General features: G+C 49.1%; 1 protein-coding gene across 1 annotated transcript in view; it reads left to right on the top strand.

The window, feature by feature from the left end:
* SKA1 (spindle and kinetochore associated complex subunit 1) overlaps positions 1–23,312 on the top strand; it is a 121,147-nt gene extending 97,835 nt beyond the window's left edge. Inside the window, exon 7 of the mRNA XM_078674798.1 lies at positions 21,672–23,312. Within this exon, the coding sequence (XP_078530924.1) occupies positions 21,672–21,820 (149 nt within the window). The 3' untranslated portion in view covers positions 21,821–23,312. The remainder of the gene's footprint in view (positions 1–21,671) is intronic.
* Positions 23,313–23,813: the final 501 nt, after the last annotated feature.

The following is a 23,813-nucleotide window of genomic DNA, read 5'->3' on the forward strand; positions in this document are numbered from 1 at the left end:
GGAGCGAGCCAGCGCTAATTCGAGAAGCAAACAGAGGCCGGGAGCGAGCCAGCGCTAATTCGAGATAAGATAAACCAGTTTGTGGTTGGTGACAAAATGTAAGAAACTATTAATTTGGCTTGGTGTTTAAGTTCACAGTTTTTTGTTCAATTGTGTGAAAATGCTTCACTGAGCACGAACATTAAAACAAGAAAGAACGTAACAACCAAATATATGGGCTTATAAAAAGACGTGGCATTTGTGCATCTTAGAGTGAAAGAGTGAAGCAGGGGGCGGGAGCGGATCTCTTTGAAGTAGCTCTCGGTCTCGAGGCCGTGAAAGTTAAAGCAATTAGGGGGGAGGTAGGAGGGAGGCTGATAGGCAGAAGGCTCGGGCAAGCTCATGCACGAGGTTGATGCTCTCGGCATTGATGGGCGCATTCCTTTGAAGTGTCTGGTCTGATGCAGCTTGTGGTCACGTGATTTCACGTGAACTGTTGAAAATCCGCTTTTTGAGAGCCTTTTGAGAGCCTCTTGGTTTAGCGGTGGTTTAGCGGCATTAGACTCGCATATTCATTCCTGTGGAATGGAATAGGCTAGACCTAAAACACAAACATGAAAAAAAAGAAAAGGGGGCAGGGTAGAAACACCCTGACCCCCTAGGCCTGCTCAGGGGGTCCCACGAGGACCCCCAGGCCCATAAATCGCATTTAAAAAAATAAAATAAAAAATCTGCCGAATTCATGTTGGGGTCGTGAATCCTGCCGAAATATTAATATTTTTTTTTAAATTAAAATTAATTGAGGCCCCTGGGTAGGCCAGGTCCCAGGGGCATTTGCAAAAAATATATGCGGGGACCCCGCAGGCCTGGGGACTGCCACCCCCCGGGGCCTGGTTAAAATGATGTGCGGGAGGGCACTCAGCCCTCCCGGAGCCCAAGGGATCGCCATCCCCCAGGGCTTCTTTTTAAATGTGTGAGGGCCTCCAAGGCCCACCCAAGCCCTGGGGACTGCCACCACCCGGGGCTTTATTAATTATTTGTGGGGGGCACACCGACCCTGGCAGCCCCGGGGACCGCCACCCCCCGCGGCTGTTTTTTTAAATAAAAAATAATCCTGGGGGGGCTTGAGCCCCCCACACACCCCGGGGACCACCACCTCCCCGGGGCACTAAAATGGAAATGCGGGGGTCTGTTATGGACCCCCAGGGACCATCTCCTACCTGGTGCTTTAATCACATAGGGAGGGCGGCCATGCGGCCTCCCTCCTGGAGCCCGTGATGGCCCTGGGGGCCGCCAACCCCCAGGGCCGGCTCCTGCAGTGTCTCAGGGTGCACACCCCTGGGACACTGCTGTTTGCTATGGCAGGGCGGGACCCGTGCGGCTCCCGTTCTGCCATAGCAAACACTGGTTTGGAATTTGGAAGCAAGAGCAGGTTTCCTGCTCTCGCTTCCAAAATCCAACCCAGCTTGCTTTCCCACATGTGGAGCTGCATGTCAGCAGCTCCCCGTGGTGGAAAGGCAATGCTGGTTCCCGCAGAAGGCGGGGAGCCGGCGGGACAGTGGGGGCATTGGGGCTCCCCCCACAGTCTCCAACGGATAGGGCCTGCCCCGGGGGATGGGGTCCCCGGGGCCAGAAGTGGCCCGGGAGGGGGGGCCACGCGTCCCCATCCCCCAAAAAATAAAGGCCGGCCCAGGGGATGGGGTCCCCAGAGCCAATAGAGGCCTCAGGAGGGGGACCTCGTAGCCCCCCTCCTTGAATAAAAAAAAACGTGGCCATGCCCCGGCAGATAGGTTACCGGGGACCGGAATTAGCCACGGGAGGGGGGCCCATACAGCCCCCTTCCCGTTTAGATTTTTAAATTTTTTTAAGGGGTCAGGCCCTGGGGAATGGGGTCCCCAGGGCCCCAAAAAAAGCAAGAAAGGGGGCTACACAGCCCCCCTTCTAAAAACAAAAAATTTCACACAAAAAATCATGCCGGAGGCCCTGCCTCCTCACAGCAACCCTCTGCTAACGCGCCCTGTGGCACGTTTTAAGATGAGGAATTAATTCCCCTTCAATACTGGGGGCCAACTAGCCCACCAGGTATCTTCAGTATGCGCCACAGGGCTGCCTTGCAGAGATGTGGTCCAAGGCCACGCCCTCTTTTTACACCACTCTGCAACGCAGCTCTGTGGTGCTTACTGGAGGTAGCTGGAGGGCTAGTTGGCTCCTAGGGACCCTCAGGACTTAAGGGAACTTAACCCCCCAATTTACAACGCACCAGGGGGTTCGTTTGCACAGTGGTGCAGGGAGCGGGCGTGGCCTGATGTGTCAAGTGTGCAAACGCTCCTTGTGGTGTGTTTTAAGTTTGGGTATTAAGTCCTCTTGAATTCTGAGGGTCCCAGGGGCCGAACTACCCACCAGGTACGTCTTGCGTTGCAGAGAGGTGTAAAAGGGGGCATGGCCTCGGACCACCTCTGCAATGCAGCTCTGTGGCGCTTACTGGAGGTACCTGGTGGTCTAGTTGGCCCCCAGGGACCCTCAGGATTCAAGGGGAATTAATTCCTGAAATTAAAACCCGCCATGGGGCGTGTTTGCATAGTGGGGAAGGGAGGGGGCGGGGCCTGATGTGACGTGTGTACTTATCCAATCACTCCGCCAAAACCCAAGCATTTATAAATTTACCATGCACTATCCTTGCAGCACTTTAATCATCCAGTCACTACCCATGCACTCATGCAATGACCCATGCACTACCTCATGCACTGCTACAATACCCCGAGCAGTACCCATGCAGTCCAGCCATCGCCCTGTCAGTACCCATGTACTTTTTCAATCATGCAGCCAGCACCATGTACTTATCCAATCACTCCACCAAAACCCAAGCACTTATAAATTCACCTTGCACTCCCCTTGCAGTACTCTAAGCTTCCATGATTGCACCCCATCTCCGAGACGTCATCAATTGCTCCCTCAACTCCGCTACCTTCCCGGAAAGCTGGAAACATGCCGAACTTAGCACCCTCCTGAAGAAACCCACAGCAGACCCCACCGAACTTAAGAACTACCGCCCCATTTCGCTCCTCCCATTCCCTGCCAAAGTCATTGAGAAAACAGTCAATAGTCAGCTCGCCGCCTTCCTCGAATCCAACAAATCACTCGACCCATCACAGTCCAGCTTCCGAGCCAAACACAGCACCGAAACCGCCCTCATCGCAGCAACAGACGACATTCGAACTCTACTGGACAACGGAGAAACAGCTGCCCTCATCCTACTTGACCTCTCCGCAGCCTTCAACACAGTCTGTCATAGCACCCTTATACAACGCCTCAGTAACGTCGGAATACAAGGAAAAGCATTGGACTGGATCATATCGTTCCTCGCCGGAAGAACCCAGAGAGTCCGCCTCCCCCCTTTCAAATCGGAAGCCACTGAAGTCATCTGCGGCGTTCCACAAGGATCATCACTCAGTCCCACCCTCTTCAACGTATACATGAGTCCCCTCGCATCCATCGCGCGCCAACACAACCTCAACATCATCTCCTACGCAGACGACACCCAACTGATCCTCTCCCTCACCAAAGACCCAAACACCTCCAAAACCAACCTACACGATGGGATGAAAGAAGTGGCCGAATGGATGAAGAACAGCCGTTTAAAACTGAATTCGGACAAAACGGAAGTCCTCATCTTAGGACCATCCCCCTCCGCCTGGGACGACTCATGGTGGCCACCGGCCCTGGGAAACGCACCCAAACCAACGGACCACGCACGTAACCTGGGCTTCATCCTGGACTCCTCCCTCTCAATGACCAGACAAGTCAACGCCGTCTCATCATCATGCTTTAACATCCTACGTATGCTCAAAAAAATCTTCCGTTGGATCCCCACCGAAACAAGAAAGACGGTCACCCATGCACTGGTCACAAGCCGACTAGACTACGGAAACACCCTTTACGCCGGAACCACAGCCAAACTGCAGAAAAAACTCCAACGCATCCAAAACTCCTCAGCCAGACTCATCCTAGACATCCCCCGCCAAGCTCACATCTCCGGTCACCTGAAAGACCTCCACTGGCTCCCCGTCAACAAGAGAATAACGTTCCGTCTCCTCACCCACGCACACAAAGCCCTCTACGACCTAGGACCCGAATACCTCAACACGCGCCTGTCCTTTTACACCCCCACCCGCCAACTACGATCATCCAACCAAGCCCTCGCCGCAATTCCACGCATCCAAAGATCAACCATGGGAGGACGATCATTCTCCTACCTAGCGGCCAAAACCTGGAATTCTCTCCCCACCCACCTCCGCCTTACACAGAACCACCTCTCCTTCAGAAAACAACTTAAAACCTGGATATTCGATAAGTAATGTACCCCCCTTCCCTCCCTCAAGCGCCTTGAGACCCTCTGGGTGAGTAGTGCGCTATACAAATTTTAAACTTGAACTTGAACTCAATCAGTATCCATGTATACATGGAATGACCCAGGCACTAACACATGCACTGGTACAATCCCCTGTGCACTACCCATGCAGACCTCTACCCACCTACACAGTACTTATTCAGTCCTCCAGTTACCCAGGTTGTACAGATGCAGTCCAGAAATCCATCTGTCACTACCCATGCACTCCTCAAATCACCCATCCAGCATCATGTACTTATCCAATCACTCCTCCAAAACACAAGCAGTTATAAAATCACCATGCACTGTCCTTTCAGTACTCTAATCATCCAGTCACTACCCATGTACTCATGCAATGACCCAGGCACTAACACATGCACTGCGACAATCCCATGAGCACTACTGATGCAGTCCAGCCATCTCCTTGTCACTACCCATGCACTCCTCCAATCACCCAGCCATCACCATATACTTATCCAATCACTCTGCCAAAACCCAAGCACTTATAAATTCACCATGCACTCTCCTTGCAGTACTCTAATCATCCACTCAGTACCCATATACTCATGCAATGACCCAGGCACTAACAAATGGCAAATGCAGTGGAGGTTATGCTAATCACAGGGGTACCCCAACGTATAGTGTTCCCTAGTGTATGCAGCTGTTTTACTGTATTCTAAGTGTATTTTACCATAGCACTGGCTCTGGTCCTGGTTAGTCAGAGTCAGTCACTACAAGTACCCGCCAGTAAAAACTTGGGGGCACAGGAGAACGTTCTGCTCCTCTGTTGGTTCTTTCTGCACATCTCATGCTTCTTCCTGCACTTTTGTTCTTCTTTATGGACTTCTGTTGACTCTTTCAGCATTTGTCCGGCTTCTTTCTGCGCTTTTCTTTCTCTTTCTTCACATGTCCTACCTTTGTAGGCATACTTAGAAATTAGCATTTAAAAAAAACATTGAAATTCACTGAAAAAACCATAGGTTTAAGGCACGTTATAGTTAGAATTTAGCATTTAAAAAACCTTAGAAATTCACTGAAAAACCATATGTTTCAGGGACGTTATAGTTAGTTGGACATTTCACTCGTACAAAACCATAGAAATTGCCCTGTTATAGTTAGTTCAGCTAACTATAACTCGCGCCCCCGCAGTGCACTGCTGATGACGTCACATATTACATCATTCATGACATGGTCAGTAAGATCACTGATGATATCTCAAATTAAATGAATGGTGCAGCCCTGTGGTATAGCAGGAGGTCGCCGGGGCTCGGGTCGCATCCCCGAGCCCCTCTTGGCCCTTTGACAAGGTGCTCCTGTCTAAGGCCGAGGTGATAATGCTACGGCACCGGCAGCTGCTGGCCCTGGCGGCGCCACAGTGGTCGGCGGACCCCCTCGTCCCATCATGGGTCGAGGCTGGCGAGAGACCCCCCGGGCCCCTCTCGTCCCTCCGCGCAGGCGGCCGCCTCGTCGGAGGTTGAGTCGGCCTTGACGGCGCCACAGGGGTCGGCGAACCCCTCTCGTCCCCTCGTGGGCTGAGGCTGGCGGGGGTCTCCCTGTCATTCCCCGGGTCCCTCTTGTCCCTCCGCGCAGCCGGTTGTCTCGCCGGAGGTCGAGTCGGCCTTTGCTCCGCCATGGGGGTCGGCGGACCCCCTCGCCCACTAATGGGTCGAGGCTGGCGGGGGGGCTCCGTCCCACTCCCCGGGTGCCCCCCGTCCCTCCACGTAGGTGGCTGCCTCGTTAGAGGTCGAACCGGCGCCGTCCCTTAGCCGCCTCGGCTCCGGCTCCACCCCGGTCTCCGGTGCTGTGTGATGTGGCGGAGGCCTGTCCGGCTTCTCCGGTGACACTGGACGACGACGACGCCTGCTCTAGGTTGCGGATTCTACGGCACCGGACAGTAGTCAGGTCGTGGATTTGTCTTCAGGCAATTCAGGATTTCTCTTCCCCGGAGGTTGGGCACTTGCTCCGCGTCGTGGCTTTTCCCCTGACGTCATCCAAGGCTGTCTACTCACCATCACCGCGGCCGCAGTTTTCGCCAGAGGAACCACAGGTCCCCCATTCCTCAGCGCCTCTTTCTCCCTTCCAGACCTGGCCTTTTCCCACTCCGATTTGTAGGCATACTTAGAAATTAGCATTTAAAAAAAACATTGAAATTCACTGAAAAAACCATAGGTTTAAGGCACGTTATAGTTAGAATTTAGCATTTAAAAAACCTTAGAAATTCACTGAAAAACCATATGTTTCAGGGACGTTATAGTTAGTTGGACATTTCACTCGTACAAAACCATAGAAATTGCCCTGTTATAGTTAGTTCAGCTAACTATAACTCGCGCCCCCGCAGTGCACTGCTGATGACGTCACATATTACATCATTCATGACATGGTCAGTAAGATCACTGATGATATCTCAAATTAAATGAATGGTGCAGCCCTGTGGTATAGCAGGAGGTCGCCGGGGCTCGGGTCGCATCCCCGAGCCCCTCTTGGCCCTTTGACAAGGTGCTCCTGTCTAAGGCCGAGGTGATAATGCTACGGCACCGGCAGCTGCTGGCCCTGGCGGCGCCACAGTGGTCGGCGGACCCCCTCGTCCCATCATGGGTCGAGGCTGGCGAGAGACCCCCCGGGCCCCTCTCGTCCCTCCGCGCAGGCGGCCGCCTCGTCGGAGGTTGAGTCGGCCTTGACGGCGCCACAGGGGTCGGCGAACCCCTCTCGTCCCCTCGTGGGCTGAGGCTGGCGGGGGTCTCCCTGTCATTCCCCGGGTCCCTCTTGTCCCTCCGCGCAGCCGGTTGTCTCGCCGGAGGTCGAGTCGGCCTTTGCTCCGCCATGGGGGTCGGCGGACCCCCTCGCCCACTAATGGGTCGAGGCTGGCGGGGGGGCTCCGTCCCACTCCCCGGGTGCCCCCCGTCCCTCCACGTAGGTGGCTGCCTCGTTAGAGGTCGAGCCGGCGCCGTCCCTTAGCCGCCTCGGCTCCGGCTCCACCCCGGTCTCCGGTGCTGTGTGATGTGGCGGAGGCCTGTCCGGCTTCTCCGGTGACACTGGACGACGACGACGCCTGCTCTAGGTTGCGGATTCTACGGCACCGGACACTAGTCAGGTCGTGGATTTGTCTTCAGGCAATTCAGGATTTCTCTTCCCCGGAGGTTGGGCACTTGCTCCGCGTCGTGGCTTTTCCCCTGACGTCATCCAAGGCTGTCTACTCACCATCACCGCGGCCGCAGTTTTCGCCAGAGGAACCACAGGTCCCCCATTCCTCAGTGCCTCTTTCTCCCTTCCAGACCTGGCCTTTTCCCACTCCGATTGGCTTAGGCCGCCTTAGCTTGCTGCCGTCGCCGACAGAGGAGCTGCTTTCCCCACCGCAGGGCCCCACTGAGACAGGTGCGGCCTTCGCTCGCGCTGTTTCCACGGCAGTGGGAATTCTGCGCATGGGTGATCCGGCTGCTCATTTCCCCACGGATCATCTTTTGGAGGTTCTTCACCAGAGCTCTGGTGGGAGGGAGCTGCTGCTTCCCTTTGAGGGTTCGCTCTGTTCTTCTCTGATGGGAGCTTGGGGGCGCCGCCCCCCGGGGATCCGGTACCTCAACACCTTCTGCACTGGCACCTTCCAGGACCGCATGACCCGGTGTGCCTTTCTCTCCACCCCTCTGCCAGTTGCCCACTATTGTGGACTTGCTTTCCCTCCCTACCATCGCTGCTGTCTCCACCATCACGGGAGGCCCGTTGGCTGGATTCTTGGGAGCGCAATATGTTCGCCTCGACCAGTGCGGCCCTGCGGGCCTTTAACACTTTATCTGTCTTGGCTAGGGCCACCTCTTGCTTGTGGGACTCGGCGGAGTCCCTGGGATCTGCAGCTTCTCAGGAGGGTGCTGGTGTTGACTTGCGGCACCACGCATTAGATGGCCGGGAGCTGGTGACGTTTATTTTTCGCTCCGCTCTGGACATCTCGGAGGGGCTTGGTCGTGCCATGGCGTCTTCGGTTGCTCTTTGCCGCCATGCTTGGCTTCAGGACAGTGTGTTCCCGAAAAATGTTCGGGAACGGCTGGTGGATCTTCCCTTCGATAGCACTCTTTTGTTCCACGCGCCGGCAGACTCTGCCATCTGGAGGTTCTTGGCGGGGCTTCGGCCTCCTCCTCGTTCTCCTCCCCTTCAGTTATCTGTAGGTTGATCTGGTTCTTGGGAGCTGTTCTTTCGTTGGGGCGGGTCGCCCCAGTTGTGTGATTCGTGTGCCTACGAGTCCTCTTTTATTGGGACTGTGGCTCTGTTGGCTGCTGGCCGACCCTTTTTGCTTTGTGTTTTTGCGTGGAATATCTGCACCAGGTTGGCCCTAAGATTAGGCCTTCTGTTGTTTGCTCTTGGCTGTTTGACAAGCCTTCTGCAGGCTTTTTTCCCCGCAGTTTTTTCTGTTGTCCTCTGCTGCGGAAGTTTCTTCCTAAAGAGGGTTCCCATGTCTTGGGACTAACATACCCCAGGTAGGGTAGCAGTAGCTGTTATATAGCTTGTTCTGTGCTTGGGAGTTGTGGTCGCCTTTGGGTCTCTGCTCTCCCTGGCGTTTAAGTATGTTGCAGGTGCATTTCCCTTCTAGTGGGTCGGTTTGCCTTTGGCGGCGCCCCGGGGAACCCTTCTCTGGGGCCACTGCACTGTTAGCCTGGTCTGCCCTGCCGTCTGTGGCCTGGCGCCATGGCTCCGCTTCCACATCTTTTTGTGTCGTGTGTGCGGACCCCTTCCTGAGGTGTGTCCGGGGCCTTCTTCACCTTTTGGCCCTCTGTCTTGGGGGGCTGTGATGGATTTCTGTTCCTCCCTCTTTCAGGCGCACCTTGCCCGGTCTTCCTGGGTGTCACCGGGCTTCTCTTTCTGCTTCCGACTGCTTTATTGCTGTAGGCGCTGGTCTGTCTGGTCTATTGACTTCTACCTGTGGTAGGATCAGCTTCCCTCTTCGCAGGTTGTGTTCCTGGTGAGGGGGGACTTGCCTTCTTTCTGTCTCGCCTCCTTGGTGCCTCTGGGTGGATCTTCTTCCTCTTCCTTGCCTTGGCCCTGGATGGAGGTTTATTGTTGCCTGATGTAGGCGTGGGTTGCTTCGGCCTCCTCTTGCCTTGCCTTGCCCCTGTTTCCTCTGCGGAGTGTGAACAGGCTTCCTCTCCCTTTCTTCTTTCCGCATCCCCCTTGGGATTGGTGGTGTTCTGACTGTAGGGGTTCCCCTTGCCTGGGGGGACAGGGCTCCTCGACCTGCCCGTCGGACTCTTCCCCTCTGTTGTGTCCAGGCTGGTGGGTTCCTCTCGCAGACCCTCCTCCCCCGTGGGTATGGCTAGGGTATCTATTCTACGTTAAGGAATCTGCGGCTAGCAGTCTCTATCAGATGTAGAAGTTACTTACCTTCTGTAACGATGTATCTAGTAGAGACGATTCTAGCCGCAGATTCCTTCACGACCCACCCTTCCTCCCTGTTCTGCGAGGGCCTTTAGCTTGCTCTTCTGCACTAGACTGCCTCTGGGTACCTTATTCTGCGAGTGCCCTCTTTCACTCCTCCCTAGCGGGATGCTTGTTGGTGGGTTTGCATCCATTCCTCCTTTCTGGTACGTAACTGGTTAGTTCATGGGTGATCCTGCGTCCCTACACTCTGGTGCTTCCAGTGTAGGGCCTTCTCCTATTTCCCCTTCCTTTTACTTTGTTTGGAGTTTCTGACTCATGGGCAGACCTCTGAGTTGGGGTCTCTCGGCTGGGCCTCAGCTTTGGCTCCTTTCAGGGGGTGCAACTCTCCCTAGTGGTATTGTCTTGGGGTGAATTGTCGTTGCACTTCTGTCTTTCACTGTTAATGGACTGTGGTTGCAGGCTTCTTCGTCTGCTGCACAGTTTTTCATATGCTTTTCCTGCCTCCAGGGAGACTGCTGTTTTGTTTGTGGGGTTGTTTTGCAGTGGCTGTGACCGATCTTTCCTTCTATGACTTTCGGTGCCTTGGTTCCTGGCACTTTCCAAAATGGGCTGTTCCCCTCCATTCGCATCTTCCCTTTTTGGTTGTCTGCTGTTTCGCACACTGTTCCCATATTCTCACAGTTTTTGTTTGTGATGGCTACGCGTTGTGGGGCGGAAAAGTTCTCCGAAGAAAACTGATGTCAGCACACCGGGGTGGAGCTTATGTGACCTCGCTGATTTCACGACGTCAGGGCAGAGTCACTCGGTACCACCGCCCCCCTACTCCCATCCCTCCCTACCCCCCCCCCCCCCCCCCCCCTATCCCCGCGCAGAGATGCTGGGAAAAGAAAAAAAATCCTGATCCAGTCTCACACCTGGGAATAATTCTACGTTAAGGAATCTGCGGCTAGTATCGTCTCTACCAGATACATTGTTACCAATGGTAAGTAACTTGTACATAAATAGCAATAAGGCTTAAAGATAGCTCTGTCTAACAACCTTGTTTATTAAAAATATTATGTTTGTTCGCTCCATGGACCATTTTGCACCTATGCTTTATTTTCTTTATATAATTGAAAGATAACATCTGTTTGGGCAGACTTAATCTGCTAATGCACTACTGAGCAGGAACAAACACTTTTTTTTGCGGCACCTGGGCATTTAATTGCGGCTATCAGGCGTTTTGCTTAATTTCGCTGTAAAATCGCGAATAGCTGGGGTGTCTGAACATCAATATATGATAGTTGTCATCAAGAGCAGTCGCCCTACAAGCACCGTGTTATTCTCCATAATCTTTATGAAATATTTAATTATGTTTAAGTCGGTTAATTTAAAATATGTTAGCACAGAATTAGCATACAATTGATTCTTGAATTAAATTGATAAAATACAAAGATGAGAAGTATGACAATCTCCAAACATCCACTACCTCCTTTATTGGCAAGGTCATTGAAAAATAAGTTTATGCACATCTCCAAGATTACATCAACACCAACCATCTCATGCATGACTACCAATCCAGCTTCAGGCCAAGCTGTAGCAGGAAGACAGCTGATTTACGCACCATAGATGACACCCTCTTGACCTTTGGACCTCTACCTACTGATGTTAATGAATCTCCACTTTTGACAAGGTTGATCATCCCACACCCTGATATCCTGTATGGGCTTCACTGACCTTCCCTTGTACACTGTTGTGATGTTTCGCAGTCAAATGAAGTAGAAGACGTAGGCAGAAACATCAAGGTAAGTTTAATGGAGAAAGCAACCTGGCATCCGAGCACTACGACAGTCCAGTGCAACTGTCAACCATCGCGTGCTGTCCGCCCTACATTCGAAACAGGAATACAGAATCCATAGCACATACAGAGATTTCAATGACATGTAAGAACAAACACATCAACACATCCTCCTCCTTAGTAAATAAAATACAAAAAAAATAAAATTAAAAAGTAACATAGTCTTTAAGATACATTGGAGGCCTACAAACCCTATGTTCCACAGTGACACCCTCATCTTCCCTCACACCCCCACCTTGCAAAACACGAGATGCCTGTTGATCAATTTGTTGGAGAGCATTATCCTTGAAGGAAGAATCAGGCATAAACATTGCACCAGAACATCCATCTTCACTAGGAACTTGTTTGACACAATGACCCCCCTTCTGATATAGAGCCACATTCCTCAAATTCCACCTTCTAGAACCACAAAAAATGGACTCATGACACGGAAAGGCCCTTAAATTTATGAGGACCAGATTTGGTTCTACCAGACTTCACTTTGACCCAATCACCCACCACAATTTTGCCATGTACCACATCTGGAACATTCTCCCCATCAGAAAATACCCAATCTTTTAACCAAGATGGAACCAATCTAGAACCTGGAGAACGTCCACGCATGAGTTGAAAAGGAGATTTCTGGGTAACACTATGAATGGTAGAACGAGAAGGCCAGATCATATCATCAAGAAGTCGTTTAACATCAAGATTGTTGGCTAATGCTAGTTGAATAGTACCCTTAATTAATCTGTTGGACCTCCCCACCATTCCATTGCCCATGGGATTATAGAGATGTGCACGAATGTTTAACCCCACACTTCTAAAAAAAAAAAAACATTTCATCTCATTCGAAGTCAAGTGTGTACTATTATCGGTTAAAATCACTTGAGGAAAACCTTCAACAAAAAATAGCCGTTCCAAGACCTCTATGGTAGACCTAGTTGTAATGTCCCTCAAAAATTCAACACACAACCACCTTGAGTGTACATCAATTACCACAGCCACAAAATGCATATTCAACGGTAAATCAGAAAGAGGACCAATAAAATCCAAGCATATATGAAACCAAGGTTTCCCTGAATCTGTAATATGCCCCTTACCACTATGAAGACCGATTTTCAATCTTTTCTCACTTTCTTTACACGAAGTACAACTCTCCACCCAATTCTGGATCTGATAATCCATGCTTGGCCACCAACATTCTTGTTTAACCCTCCTAATAGTCATTCCCTGACCAAGATGACCCAATTTGAAAATGTGAGATCTTAAACCGAAAGGTGGTATGAACCGATCTCCTCTCATTATTACTCATTCACCAGACACAGATAATTCATCTAGTAACTTCCAACAAGCATTTACAATGCAATGGTCTCGGCATTATTAAAGGTAGAGCTATTGGCATTGCTTATGACATTTTTTCATTTTTTTTTTAAACATAAGCAATGCCAATAGCTCTACCTTTAATAATGCAGAGACCATTGCATTGGGGGGTTGAGATGCACTGCTCAGTGCCCCCCAGCGGGCTCCTCTGGCGTAGGGGGCTCCTGCCCCCCCGTAGGTAGGGGCAGGGCAGTGGTGCCGAGTACAAGGGCAGTCGCAAAGGGCAGATGTTTAAGGCAGAGTGCGGAGTCTGCTCCGGAGGAGGGCAGGCATAGCTCCCAGCAGCACCGACAGGCAGGGCGAGGGCATGAAGGGGTTAATTACGAGATGCAGCAAACACTGCCAGCTTTCAGCATGAATGGGGTCAGGCGCTGGGAGTCTGCGGGGGGAGGAGGTATGCAGGGTGTGAGGGTGGGGTGAGACACAGGGAGGGATGAGGAAAGGGGGGCAGGGATGATGCAGAGTGACACTGCGAGGGTGGTGAAATGAGGGTGGAGTGAGGCAGAGGGTGTAAGGGTGGGGTGAAGCAGGGGGCAAGGTGATGCAGGGGTGAGAGGTACGATGGGAAGGAAGTGAGTGGATGGTGAGAGCGTGCAGGCGCGTGACAGGTGAGGGATACGACTGTGAGGTGAGGGAGGGAAGGGGCGACGCGAGGCTGGGAGGTGTGACAGGGTGGGTGACGGAGGAGTGGGAGATGTGAGGTCGGGGGCTGCACATGGTGAGGATGTAAGGGTGGAGAAATGCAGGGAAGGAGGGTCGGTGGGCAGACGGTTCGTGGTGATGCAGGGTTAACACTGTGGGGGGAGGGAGGGCCTGAGAGGAAGAGGGCGTGAGGAGGATGGGAAGAGACACCGCAGAGAGTGAAAGCAGTAGTTTAATGCAGGGGGTGGGGCTGTGAGGGTGCGAGGGGTGGGGCTGTGAGGGTGAGAGGTGACAGAGGGGTGGGGCTGTGAGGGTGCGAGGGGTGGGGCTGTGAGGGTGAGAGGTGACAGAGGGGTGGGACTGTGAGGGTGCGAGGGGTGGGACTGTGAGGGTGAGAGGTGACCGAGGGGTGGGACTGTGAGGGTGCGAGGGGTGGGACTGTGAGGGTGAGAGGTGACAGAGGAGTGGAAGTGATAGAGGGGTGAGGGTGCAAGATGACAGAGGGGAGGGACTGTGAGGGTGAGAGATGACAGAGGGGTGGGACTGTGAGGGTGAGAGGTGACAGAGGGGTGGGACAGTGAGGGTGCGAGGGGTGGGACTGTGAGGGTGAGAAGTGACAGAGGGGTAGGACTGTGAGGGTGCGTGGCAACGGAGGGGAGGAAGTGATGGAGGGATGAGGGTGCAAGATGACAGAGCGGAGGGACTGTGCCCACACTGCGAGGCCCAGGGTAGGCTTAGGCAAGATGTGCTGGAGGGACAGAGGCTGTGAGGGTGGACTGTGAGTCCGTGCAGGGGTTCGTGGTAAGGGGGAAGAGGGGGGATGTGGTGAGGCGGAAGAGGGGGGATATGCAGCGGTGGATAAAAGAGGTCGAACGAAGAGACCAGAAATAGTTTTTGGAGTAGATTTGGAGGGTGTACTCATTGTGCTGGAGACTGGGGGGGACGCAGAGGTGAGGTATTGGAGAGAGTCTGGGGAGGGAGAGGCGATGTGGCGCTCAGATGCAGTCATCAAGAAGGGACAGAGCGTGAGATTTTACAGGAGGTGTGATCTGCGCAGAGAGGGAGCTGCTCTGGGTGTGAGAAGAAGCGGAGAATCGACCTAATAATGAAGTATTATTACCACAAAATGTGCCGCGTCATCACGTTGCAAACTTTGCTTTTTCTGGCCAAATAATTTAGTCTACACTGCCGAATAATTTGATCCTCAATTACTGCATAATTCCAGTTGTCGAGTATTTCAAATTATTTTGCGTGAAAGTGCCGCACCTGGTGGGAAGGCAGCCTAGCCCTCGTTGAAATAGGCATGTCAGGCTGGAACCATTGGATCGAAAAAAACACTCCAGAAGGACAAAGTTTTGTACATAAAGAATTGCACAGCATGTTCCTGAGAGCCCTGCTCTCAGCGTCATAAAATTCACATTGTAAAACTGGGTGAAAGCTTTAATGCAAGACCTGGGGCCAGACCAGCTGCCAGGTGGCGCATCAACTTGAGCCCCTGGACTCGGGCCCAACACCGGAGGTCTGAATTCACCGTCTGGACTGATCCCCTACGTCTGCCTGTACAGTATGTAAGCTGTAGTGTATTGGGGGACCTCCGACATCGCTGCATAAAAGTTGGGAGTCCATACCTGCTCCAGGATGATGGCACGTCTTCCATCGGGGCGAGGATACTCTTTCCCCCCCACTTTGTACGCCGCTTGGGCCACGAATACCAGTGTCATTTCTCCAACATCGAACCATTGCACATCAGTAAAAATAGAATGGCAAGCTTCAGTCGTGCCAGCCTGGGCCACACCGACACCCTCTTCCCTGTCTAGTGGCGGCCCAGTGGAGCTTCTGCTGAGATCAAGCTCGGGGCTCTCTCCACAAAGACTCTGGTGGCTCCACCCTCGGCGGGGGTCTCGCTCGGAGACGGCTGAGTTCCTGTGGCCGTGCGAGGGGTGCCAGGGACTGCTAGACTACCATGCGGCGGCCCGAGGTGAATGATTGAGCCGCAGAGTGCCTGCCTGGCTGATCCCCGTGACTCGCAGCTGCCTCCCCAGACGCTGTGCCGTGCAAGCCTCGGAGCTCGCGTAGCTTTGCACGGCGTGGACCTGAACGGCGCTCACCTGCGCATTTAATTTTGAAGAAGCCAGACGGTGAGAGCGCTGGGCCTCTGAGGGGGGAGAGATGGTGCCAGCCTCGTAGCAGCTCTTGGGGGGCACCCCCCACACTCACAACTGCCGATCAGAGCCCAGCCAGAGGATGAGAAGGGAGGAAAGCAGCGTGAGGCGGCTGGAGTGCGGCGCCGACAATGGATGGGGTGGAGCATGAGGAGCGCTCTGCGCGTGCTGCCTTCAGGGTCGCGGGCTCAAGCGCTGTTTGCAACGGCCGGGGTAGGCAGGAAAACGGCTCACCTTCACTGCGGTGCTGCCTTCAGGCTCGCGGGCGACTCGAGGAGGAGGCTCTCTGCACTTGTAGACTCGGCAGTGGACAGGCAACAATGGCGGCCGCAAGCTTCCGAAAATTTTCGGATTCGGGGCGTGTTTGGCCGTCCCCAAAAGGGGCGGAGCTTAAAAGTGGAAAGAACAACACCAACACGCCCCCGAATCCAAAAGAGACGGAGCTTCTTTCGAGGGACGCCTCTCTCCTCCAATGGCTGGCCTCCGTTTAGTAAGCCAGCCAATGGAGGATAGACCAGGAGAGATGCGGGTTTAAGCTGCCACACTAAGACACATTAATTCTCCGGACTTCCGGCTGGCAAGCCAGCCTACGGTCCCTCGACCTAAAAAGGTCTAACAGAAACAGACAGCATATTTTTTCTGGGAGCTCCTTTATTTATCAACAAAATTACCTCCTTCATAACTAGATCCTTCTGCATCTCATCCAACCATTGAGCTTTGGAAAATGCACCTAAAGAGGATTCACAACATCACTCACCGAAGCTACAGCGTCCTCCTCACTGTCAAGTTTTCCTAAACTCTCATCCACATACTTCCAGTCAACTGACATACGAGATAAACAATCCGCTTGCACATTTTTCCATCCTTGAATAAACTCGATGTCATACAGATACTCTTACAACATAGCTGCAAACCTTGCAAGCCGTGCAGACCCCTTTCCAGCTCCCCCTGCAGACAAAATCTTCAACAAGGGTTTGTGATCAGTTCTCAACACAAACTTCACGCCCCACAAATAAACCCTAAAGTATTCAACACTCCAAGTTGCGGCAAGAGCCTCTCGCTCTATTACAGAATAATTCCTCTCTGCTTGAGTAAGAGTCCTGGACGCAAATGCAACAGTTTTTTCAATTCCACATTCCACTTGCGAAAAAACAACACCAATTTCAGTCAGACTGGCATCCACCGTTAAAAATTACTTGCATCCAGAATCAAAAGTAGCCAAAATACCAGCATTGCAAATCTTAACTTTAATTTCCTGAAACGATCGATCTTGCACACCTTCCCAAACAAATTTGTTTCCTTTCCTCAATAACACTCTTAAAGGCTCAGCCAAATCCGCAAACCCTTTAACAAATTTTGAGTAATACTCGACAAGGCCTAAAAAGGATCGGAGTTGATCCTTATCTTTAGGAGCTGGGGCTTGTTTGATAGCATCCAACAAATTTCTCTTTGGAGCAATACCACCACTCGAAATACTATATCCCAAATATTCAACATTTTCTGTTAAGAAAGTGCACTTGTCCTTATTGACAGTTAAACCAGTTTCCTCCAACTTCCACAACACTTGACGTACAGCGAGATTATGATCATTGACTGTTTTCCCAGACACCAAAATGTAATCCTGAAAATAGACCACACCAGACAACCCCTTCAACATGTTGGACATCATTTGTTGAAAAACACTCGCAGCCGAGGTAAGGCCAAACGGCATACGAGTGAATTGGAATGTCCCCTCCGTTGTGATAAACGCAGTAAGACACTTGGAGTCCGGATGCAGCCTAATCTGGTGGTATGCACTTCTCAAGTCAATTTTTGAGAAAAACCTTCCCTCACCAACAGATTGCAGTAACTCATTAATGTTGGGAAGAGGAAAAGTGTCAATGATATTTTCACGATTTAGTGAACGAAGATCAATGCAGAACCTTAGACGGCCATCAGACTTAAGGGTTAAAACTACGGGTGAAATCCAGGGTGATGCTTCAACTGGTTCAATGACTTTAGAAAGCAATAGATCGTGCAACAAATCTTTCAGACCTTGCCTGACAGATAGAAGTACTCTTCTAAGTTTGTGTTGCACGGGGGTAGCATTTGGCTTTAATATGATCATATGAACATAATTTTTTACACACCCCAGTTTATCCTCAAAAACCTTATGTGAAGCACCCAAGATATCATTAATTTGAATGTCATCCTCAATAACCATAATTAAATCAGGTGATCTTGGATTAATGATGATATTCAAATCAAATTGGTGCATCCAACCCAATATTGGTGGCCCATCCTTAGCAATGTAAACTTTGTCCTCAATGCTCCTCGTTCTAAACGTAATCGTGCCAAACATATATCCTAAAACATCAATGGGCTGGCCTTGGTACCCAACAGGATTGATGTCTTTGTCTGACAACACAACATCTTGCCACAATGATGAAAAAATAGATTGAGGAATTATCGTGAATAATGACCCCGAATCCACCATAAGGGAAACACTTCGCCCACACACAATAAATTCAGCAGAAGGTCTTGTCAACCTCAAAGATTGATCAACCTCCCCCACAACCTTGTGAACATCTTCTTGTACTACTAGTACTCTCTTGACAATTTGAGAAGTCTGTGTAGAACAAACAACATTTACCTTAGATTTGGATTTCTCAGTATTGTCTAGAGGCTTGCTTTTATCAGCAGTCTCACTTTGTTTACACATTCTTGAAAAGGGACCTCTTCGGCCACATTTTCTGCAATTTTGATCTAAGGCATAACATTTTTTTAAATCACCTAAGTGAAATTGACTCCCACAAAGCCTGCATTCTTTTCCTTTACCTTTAGAAGAAAAGTTAGAAGAAATATTTGGCTTGCGAAAACGTTTTGAAACTGCATTGACATCACAATCATCCGCAATGAACTCAACATTGCCTATCTGCGAAACATTTTTGTCCCTGCGTTCTAACGGTAAACAACCTTTACAACGAAACTTTTACAACGCACTACCATTACAACGCGTTCATTACAACGCAAATTATTACAACGCATTGCGCTGGGGGGCGCTCTAGGATAGGGAATAGGTTAATTTACTATCCAATAACCTTCCCTAGTGTCCACGGGGACTTGAGTTGGAATAGTAAATTAAACTATTCACTATCCAACACCCAAAAGCGCTATGCGTTGTAATGGTTTTGCGATGTAAAAACCGCGTTGTAAAGGCATGCGATGTAAAAGCATGCGTTGTAACGTCATACATCCCGTTCTAACTCCTTTATACACTTTTGTGATTCCTCTATCACCGTAGCCATGTCTATAGCATCTTTTAAAGATGGATCTTTGGCTGCCCATAATCTCTCCTGAATTTTCCTGCGACGGCATTGGACAATGAGCTGATCACGAATTAGTTCATCCGTCATGTTACCAAAACGACACTTTAAGGAAAGTTTGCGTAATCTCGACACAAAGTCATCAATACTTTCATTCTCAGCTTGGGGTTGACTATAAAACCGATATCTGGCCATAACTAACTTCACTTCCTTAGCAAACCTAGTCTCTAGTGTTTTGATGGCTTCTTTGTAAGCATCATCCATAGGTTGGCCGTTTGCACCTAAGGCAACAGGTAAATACTTAAATACCCTTTGACCCTCACTACCCAAAGTGTTAAGCAATACCGCTTTCTTCCTTTCAGGATGAAAATTCTTTCCATCTAAAGCCACAATATAATTATTCAACATTTCCAACCAGTCCTCCCAATGAATTGCAGGAGTGCCAGGAGAGGAAAGAAACATGGGTGGAGCAATTACATTAGAAGCCATGTTGAAATAATTTAAAGTTGTATAAAACAATAAAATACTAATAATACCAAAATTCGCCGTGTAAAAGTAAGTCCAGTAAATCCAGGAAATAAACCAATGGTGTTCAAATCGATGCAGAACAGATTTGCCGAAGGAGAGTTGCATTTCTTCAAATGAGACTAGATAGTGTGCAAGTTATTGCCAAATGAGGATTTGCCAGATAAAAAAAAATAAAGTCAGTAAAGTAAACAAAAGAAGAAACAATACTCCTCAAACTAAATCAGATGGTGTGCAAATCACCGAAGAATGAAGGATTTGCAGAAATGAAGAGAAATCGGTAATCACGAAGAAAAACACAATACAGGCATCGGCTTTCAGGCAAACAAAGATGGCAGCACGTTGCGCATTGAAACGTAATGCGTCACAACGTAGTACTTCAAATGCGTGCAAAGACGAGGCTTGTGTTCCAATGATGTGAACTGCGTTGCAATGACGCCGGGAAGACCAACTGTCGGGCAAAATGTTTAGTGGCCAGGAACCCAGTACACACCAATGCCCACGCAAAACAGTACCTTGGGATAGCTGGAAACTCGAGAGATCACAGCGCCAACCAGCAGGAATACACAGAAATAACCCAGGACAAACGTTGGTCGAAGGTGTTTGCCGATGACCAGGTTGCAGTACCGCTCCAAACCAACCACAGCAGACCGGAGTATCGTCGCCAAAAATGTTGTGATGTTTCGCAGTCAAATGAAGTAGAAGACGTAGGCAGAAACATCAAGGTAAGTTTAATGGAGAAAGCAACCTGGCATCCGAGCACTTCGACAGTCCAGTGCAACTGTCAACCATAGAGTGCCGTCCGCCCTACATTCGAAACAGGAATACAGAATCCATAGCACATGCAGAGATTTCAATGACCTGTAAGAACAAACACATAATAACATACCCCTTGCATCTAGCCCAATTAAAACAGCTGTGAATTGGGCATCTTAACGCCCAGAAGCTCCATGTTCCCTTTGAAACCTCATCCGGACCTGAAGCTGAACTGCAAAAACACAAAACCCATGCTGTGTGCAAAACACAAGCAACAGCTAGATAATTACTGGGTGTGGTAAATACCTTCAAACTCAGCCAAGGCATAAACAGGAGTTTACACATGGGTCGGAAAATTGCGAGGAACTCTTAATCAGGCCCTTTGTTCACCCTGGTCATAGTCTTCATCCTTAGGAAACAGATATCAAAAACAACCAAGCCTGCTTGGCACCAGCTCTTGCTCAGAAAAAAAAGTTTCTTCCAGATAGTGACTGCTGTCTGCCTCTGGATGGTAATCATGCCCTGCCTCATGGTTTGCCAGACTCCATGGTGGCTGCTCTTTAGGGTATCCACCACGCCCTGTTGGAGTTTACTGGCTTCCCTTGCTGGTCTGTCGTATCTTCAAAATCAACGGCATCATTTACAGAGTTTTTGCTATCAGCACTGCAAAACTATCTGACTGAGAAGTAGTCATGACCCCATCAGACTGGTGGCAAACATGTGCACTGCTCACTTCTGTTCATAGAACCTAGCTGCATCTCCAGTCATTCATTTACTTGTTTCATTTATTCACTGTATCGTTGCCTTGTGTCTTGAATACTGCTCCTTGTCTTTTGGCTAGGTTTGTGCTATACAAATACCACATCTACAATGCATGAAAAAAGAAAACAAGCCCTTTGGAAATCCAATGCAGAATACTTTAGCACAGGTAGCTATCCGTATAAAAGAAAAAAATCCTCAGACAAAATTGCAACACCATCTTCTAAGATCAGCAGTAGAGTAATTCATTCTCACTTTCCTTAATAAAAACAAATTACACTTGCTGTCCATCTAAATAGAGTTATTAATTGTTGTCCAGTTGGGATGCCATCATTTTCACACTTTTAATATAGTCTTCAAACTCATTCCACATTGAGCGTGAGTGTAGGTTGTGAGGATGGTCAGCAGGAACTTGTATTATAGAGACACACTTCTTGCACAGTCCCCAGCTATTCATTTCATTGCTTTGCAGTTGTGATGTGTCCCAATCTGAATTTCTCAAAAACACTGTTCCTGTTGTTAAACATATCCTTTTCTTTAGTGTTTCTTTACTTTCTGAGATGTTATTAAATTAAATGCCTTGCCTTTTCTCCTAGGTCAATATTTCATCGTCGATCAAGATATCAAAGAGTTCACCCAGCTGAAGGTTGACAAGCGATTTCATGGAATGTTGAACATTTTGCGCCATTGTCAGCGTCTGCGGGAATGCCGTGGAAAAGGAATTGTCCGTTATACTATTTTTTAGGTCCAGATGTACACTTCTTGCTTTGATCCACATGCACTTAGCACAGATTTAGCAGTGAATATTTGACAAAAAATTGCTACTGTTGCTCCATTAACTTAACTGTACGATGCTGACTATTGGAATGCAGTTTTCCTTGTTTATTAAAGTTATTTAATGTCTGTATTAGGATTCACCTTAATGTCTCCTATCCAAGTGCACTCATATTTGCATTATAATCAAACAAGATATATGGTTTAAGTAACTACAGTAAAAGATTTTAGGATAATATTGGCATGTATACCTATCTAGGTCATTATTTTTTAATGCACAGAGAGGGTGATGTATGAAATGTAATTAAGCTCCACATTGAGCAGTATTGGGTGGGTTTTCATTTTTAAAATGTTTACCACAGAGGTTGCTACTCGCGATCCTCCAAGCCCACTGTCACAAAAGGGTTCCCAGCTATCCGCAATTGATGTATTAATGATCAATAAATCTAGATGAGTAATTGAAGTAAATGGATAGCCCGAAAACTGGTGTGATTGCAGCTATGGCGGACCACATTCTGACACTCCTGATGGAGATATTGATGGGGGAGAACTGTATCCAGCATTGCTGATGATGCAAAACTGGTTGGGATTGTAAATGCTAAGTAGCACATGCTTGTATTACTGAGGCATCCAAACACTATCATTGAAAAATAGCAAGATCAGTCATGCATCAGATAGCATGTGGACTACATAATGTCCCACTGTTACTAGTAAAGCACTTGATCTGCAGATAAAGAATATTCTCATATTAATGACGTCTTGTGCCCTGCTAAAATGGTTGGCCTCCAGCTGAAGCCCACCAGGCTTAAATTATAGTATTCAATTACGGGCAGGTACATATCTGTGATGCATGGCTTGGCTAGAAAATAAATTCTTAGCATAAAGTAGACCAAAACGTGAAGTTATGTTCTATATCATCAAGTCATCATTATTTCATCAATGCTGGTGTGGCATCTGCTTGCACCTGTGGCATCTCACTGAAGTCATGGTTACTGAAGAATGTAATGTCACAATGCCTTTGCTGCAGCTTGCTTAGGATGAGTTGGAATGTTACCTTTTGAAATGTAACTGGAGTATAGATTGACCTGTTGCCCTGCCTGGATGGGATCTTCTTACTCCACAATAAACCTGCATCTTTCCACTTCAAACCTGCCTTTCGTGATCCTTCAACTTGAATCACAGGATCTTACATCTGGGTTACTCCTACTGGTTAAGCAAGCTCCTGTAGGAAATGCACCTTTCTGGCAAGTGCCTTGTAGTATTGTGACATAGTATTGTTTATTGTTGTTCATATCTCTTTCATGCATTATATCTTTAAATGATCTTGCTTGTATTTGAAGTACTCCTGTGTTCTATATTCTATGATGCACTCGTGGCATTTGTCTGTTGTCTCATTTCTTCTTGCTGACAACGGATACCTCAGACGTGGTTCTGACTTCAGAATAAAAACTCGTTTATATTCATTTTATTTGGATCAGTTTTCATTTCAACTTCAATACTACAAATTGGTGACGATCGGGGATGCTTGAACCAACATTATTTATCTTCGAAATTGTTTTTCATTCGTTTTTACATTTTTTTAAAAAAGAAACTACATTGCTGGTCACATCGCTACGTGATACTTTGCTCCTAACCGTGAGTAGATTAACAATTTTAATTCACGAATTACCTTTCAATGTCCTTTAATTGACTTCTTGTTGTCACTCGTTTGCAATAAGATTACAACGGATTACGCACGATCTTGACGCGAGCTCCCAATTGCTTGTATGTTGCTTAGCAACCAATGACGTTTAGCGTGCGCTCGCATCCACACGCTGTAGCGTTGCCTAAAAACTGAGGACAATAAATTCAACACGAGGAGTTATACGCTAGAGGTCACGTCACATAAATGTACGTGCCTCCATTTTGAATTTCAGGGAAGTGTTTCTAGACGTTTTCAGGCAGCTTTTCACATCGGAACTTCA

This window comes from Lissotriton helveticus, chromosome 2_1 (genome assembly GCF_964261635.1).
Source record: "Lissotriton helveticus chromosome 2_1, aLisHel1.1, whole genome shotgun sequence".
Lineage (NCBI taxonomy): Eukaryota > Metazoa > Chordata > Amphibia > Caudata > Salamandridae > Lissotriton > Lissotriton helveticus.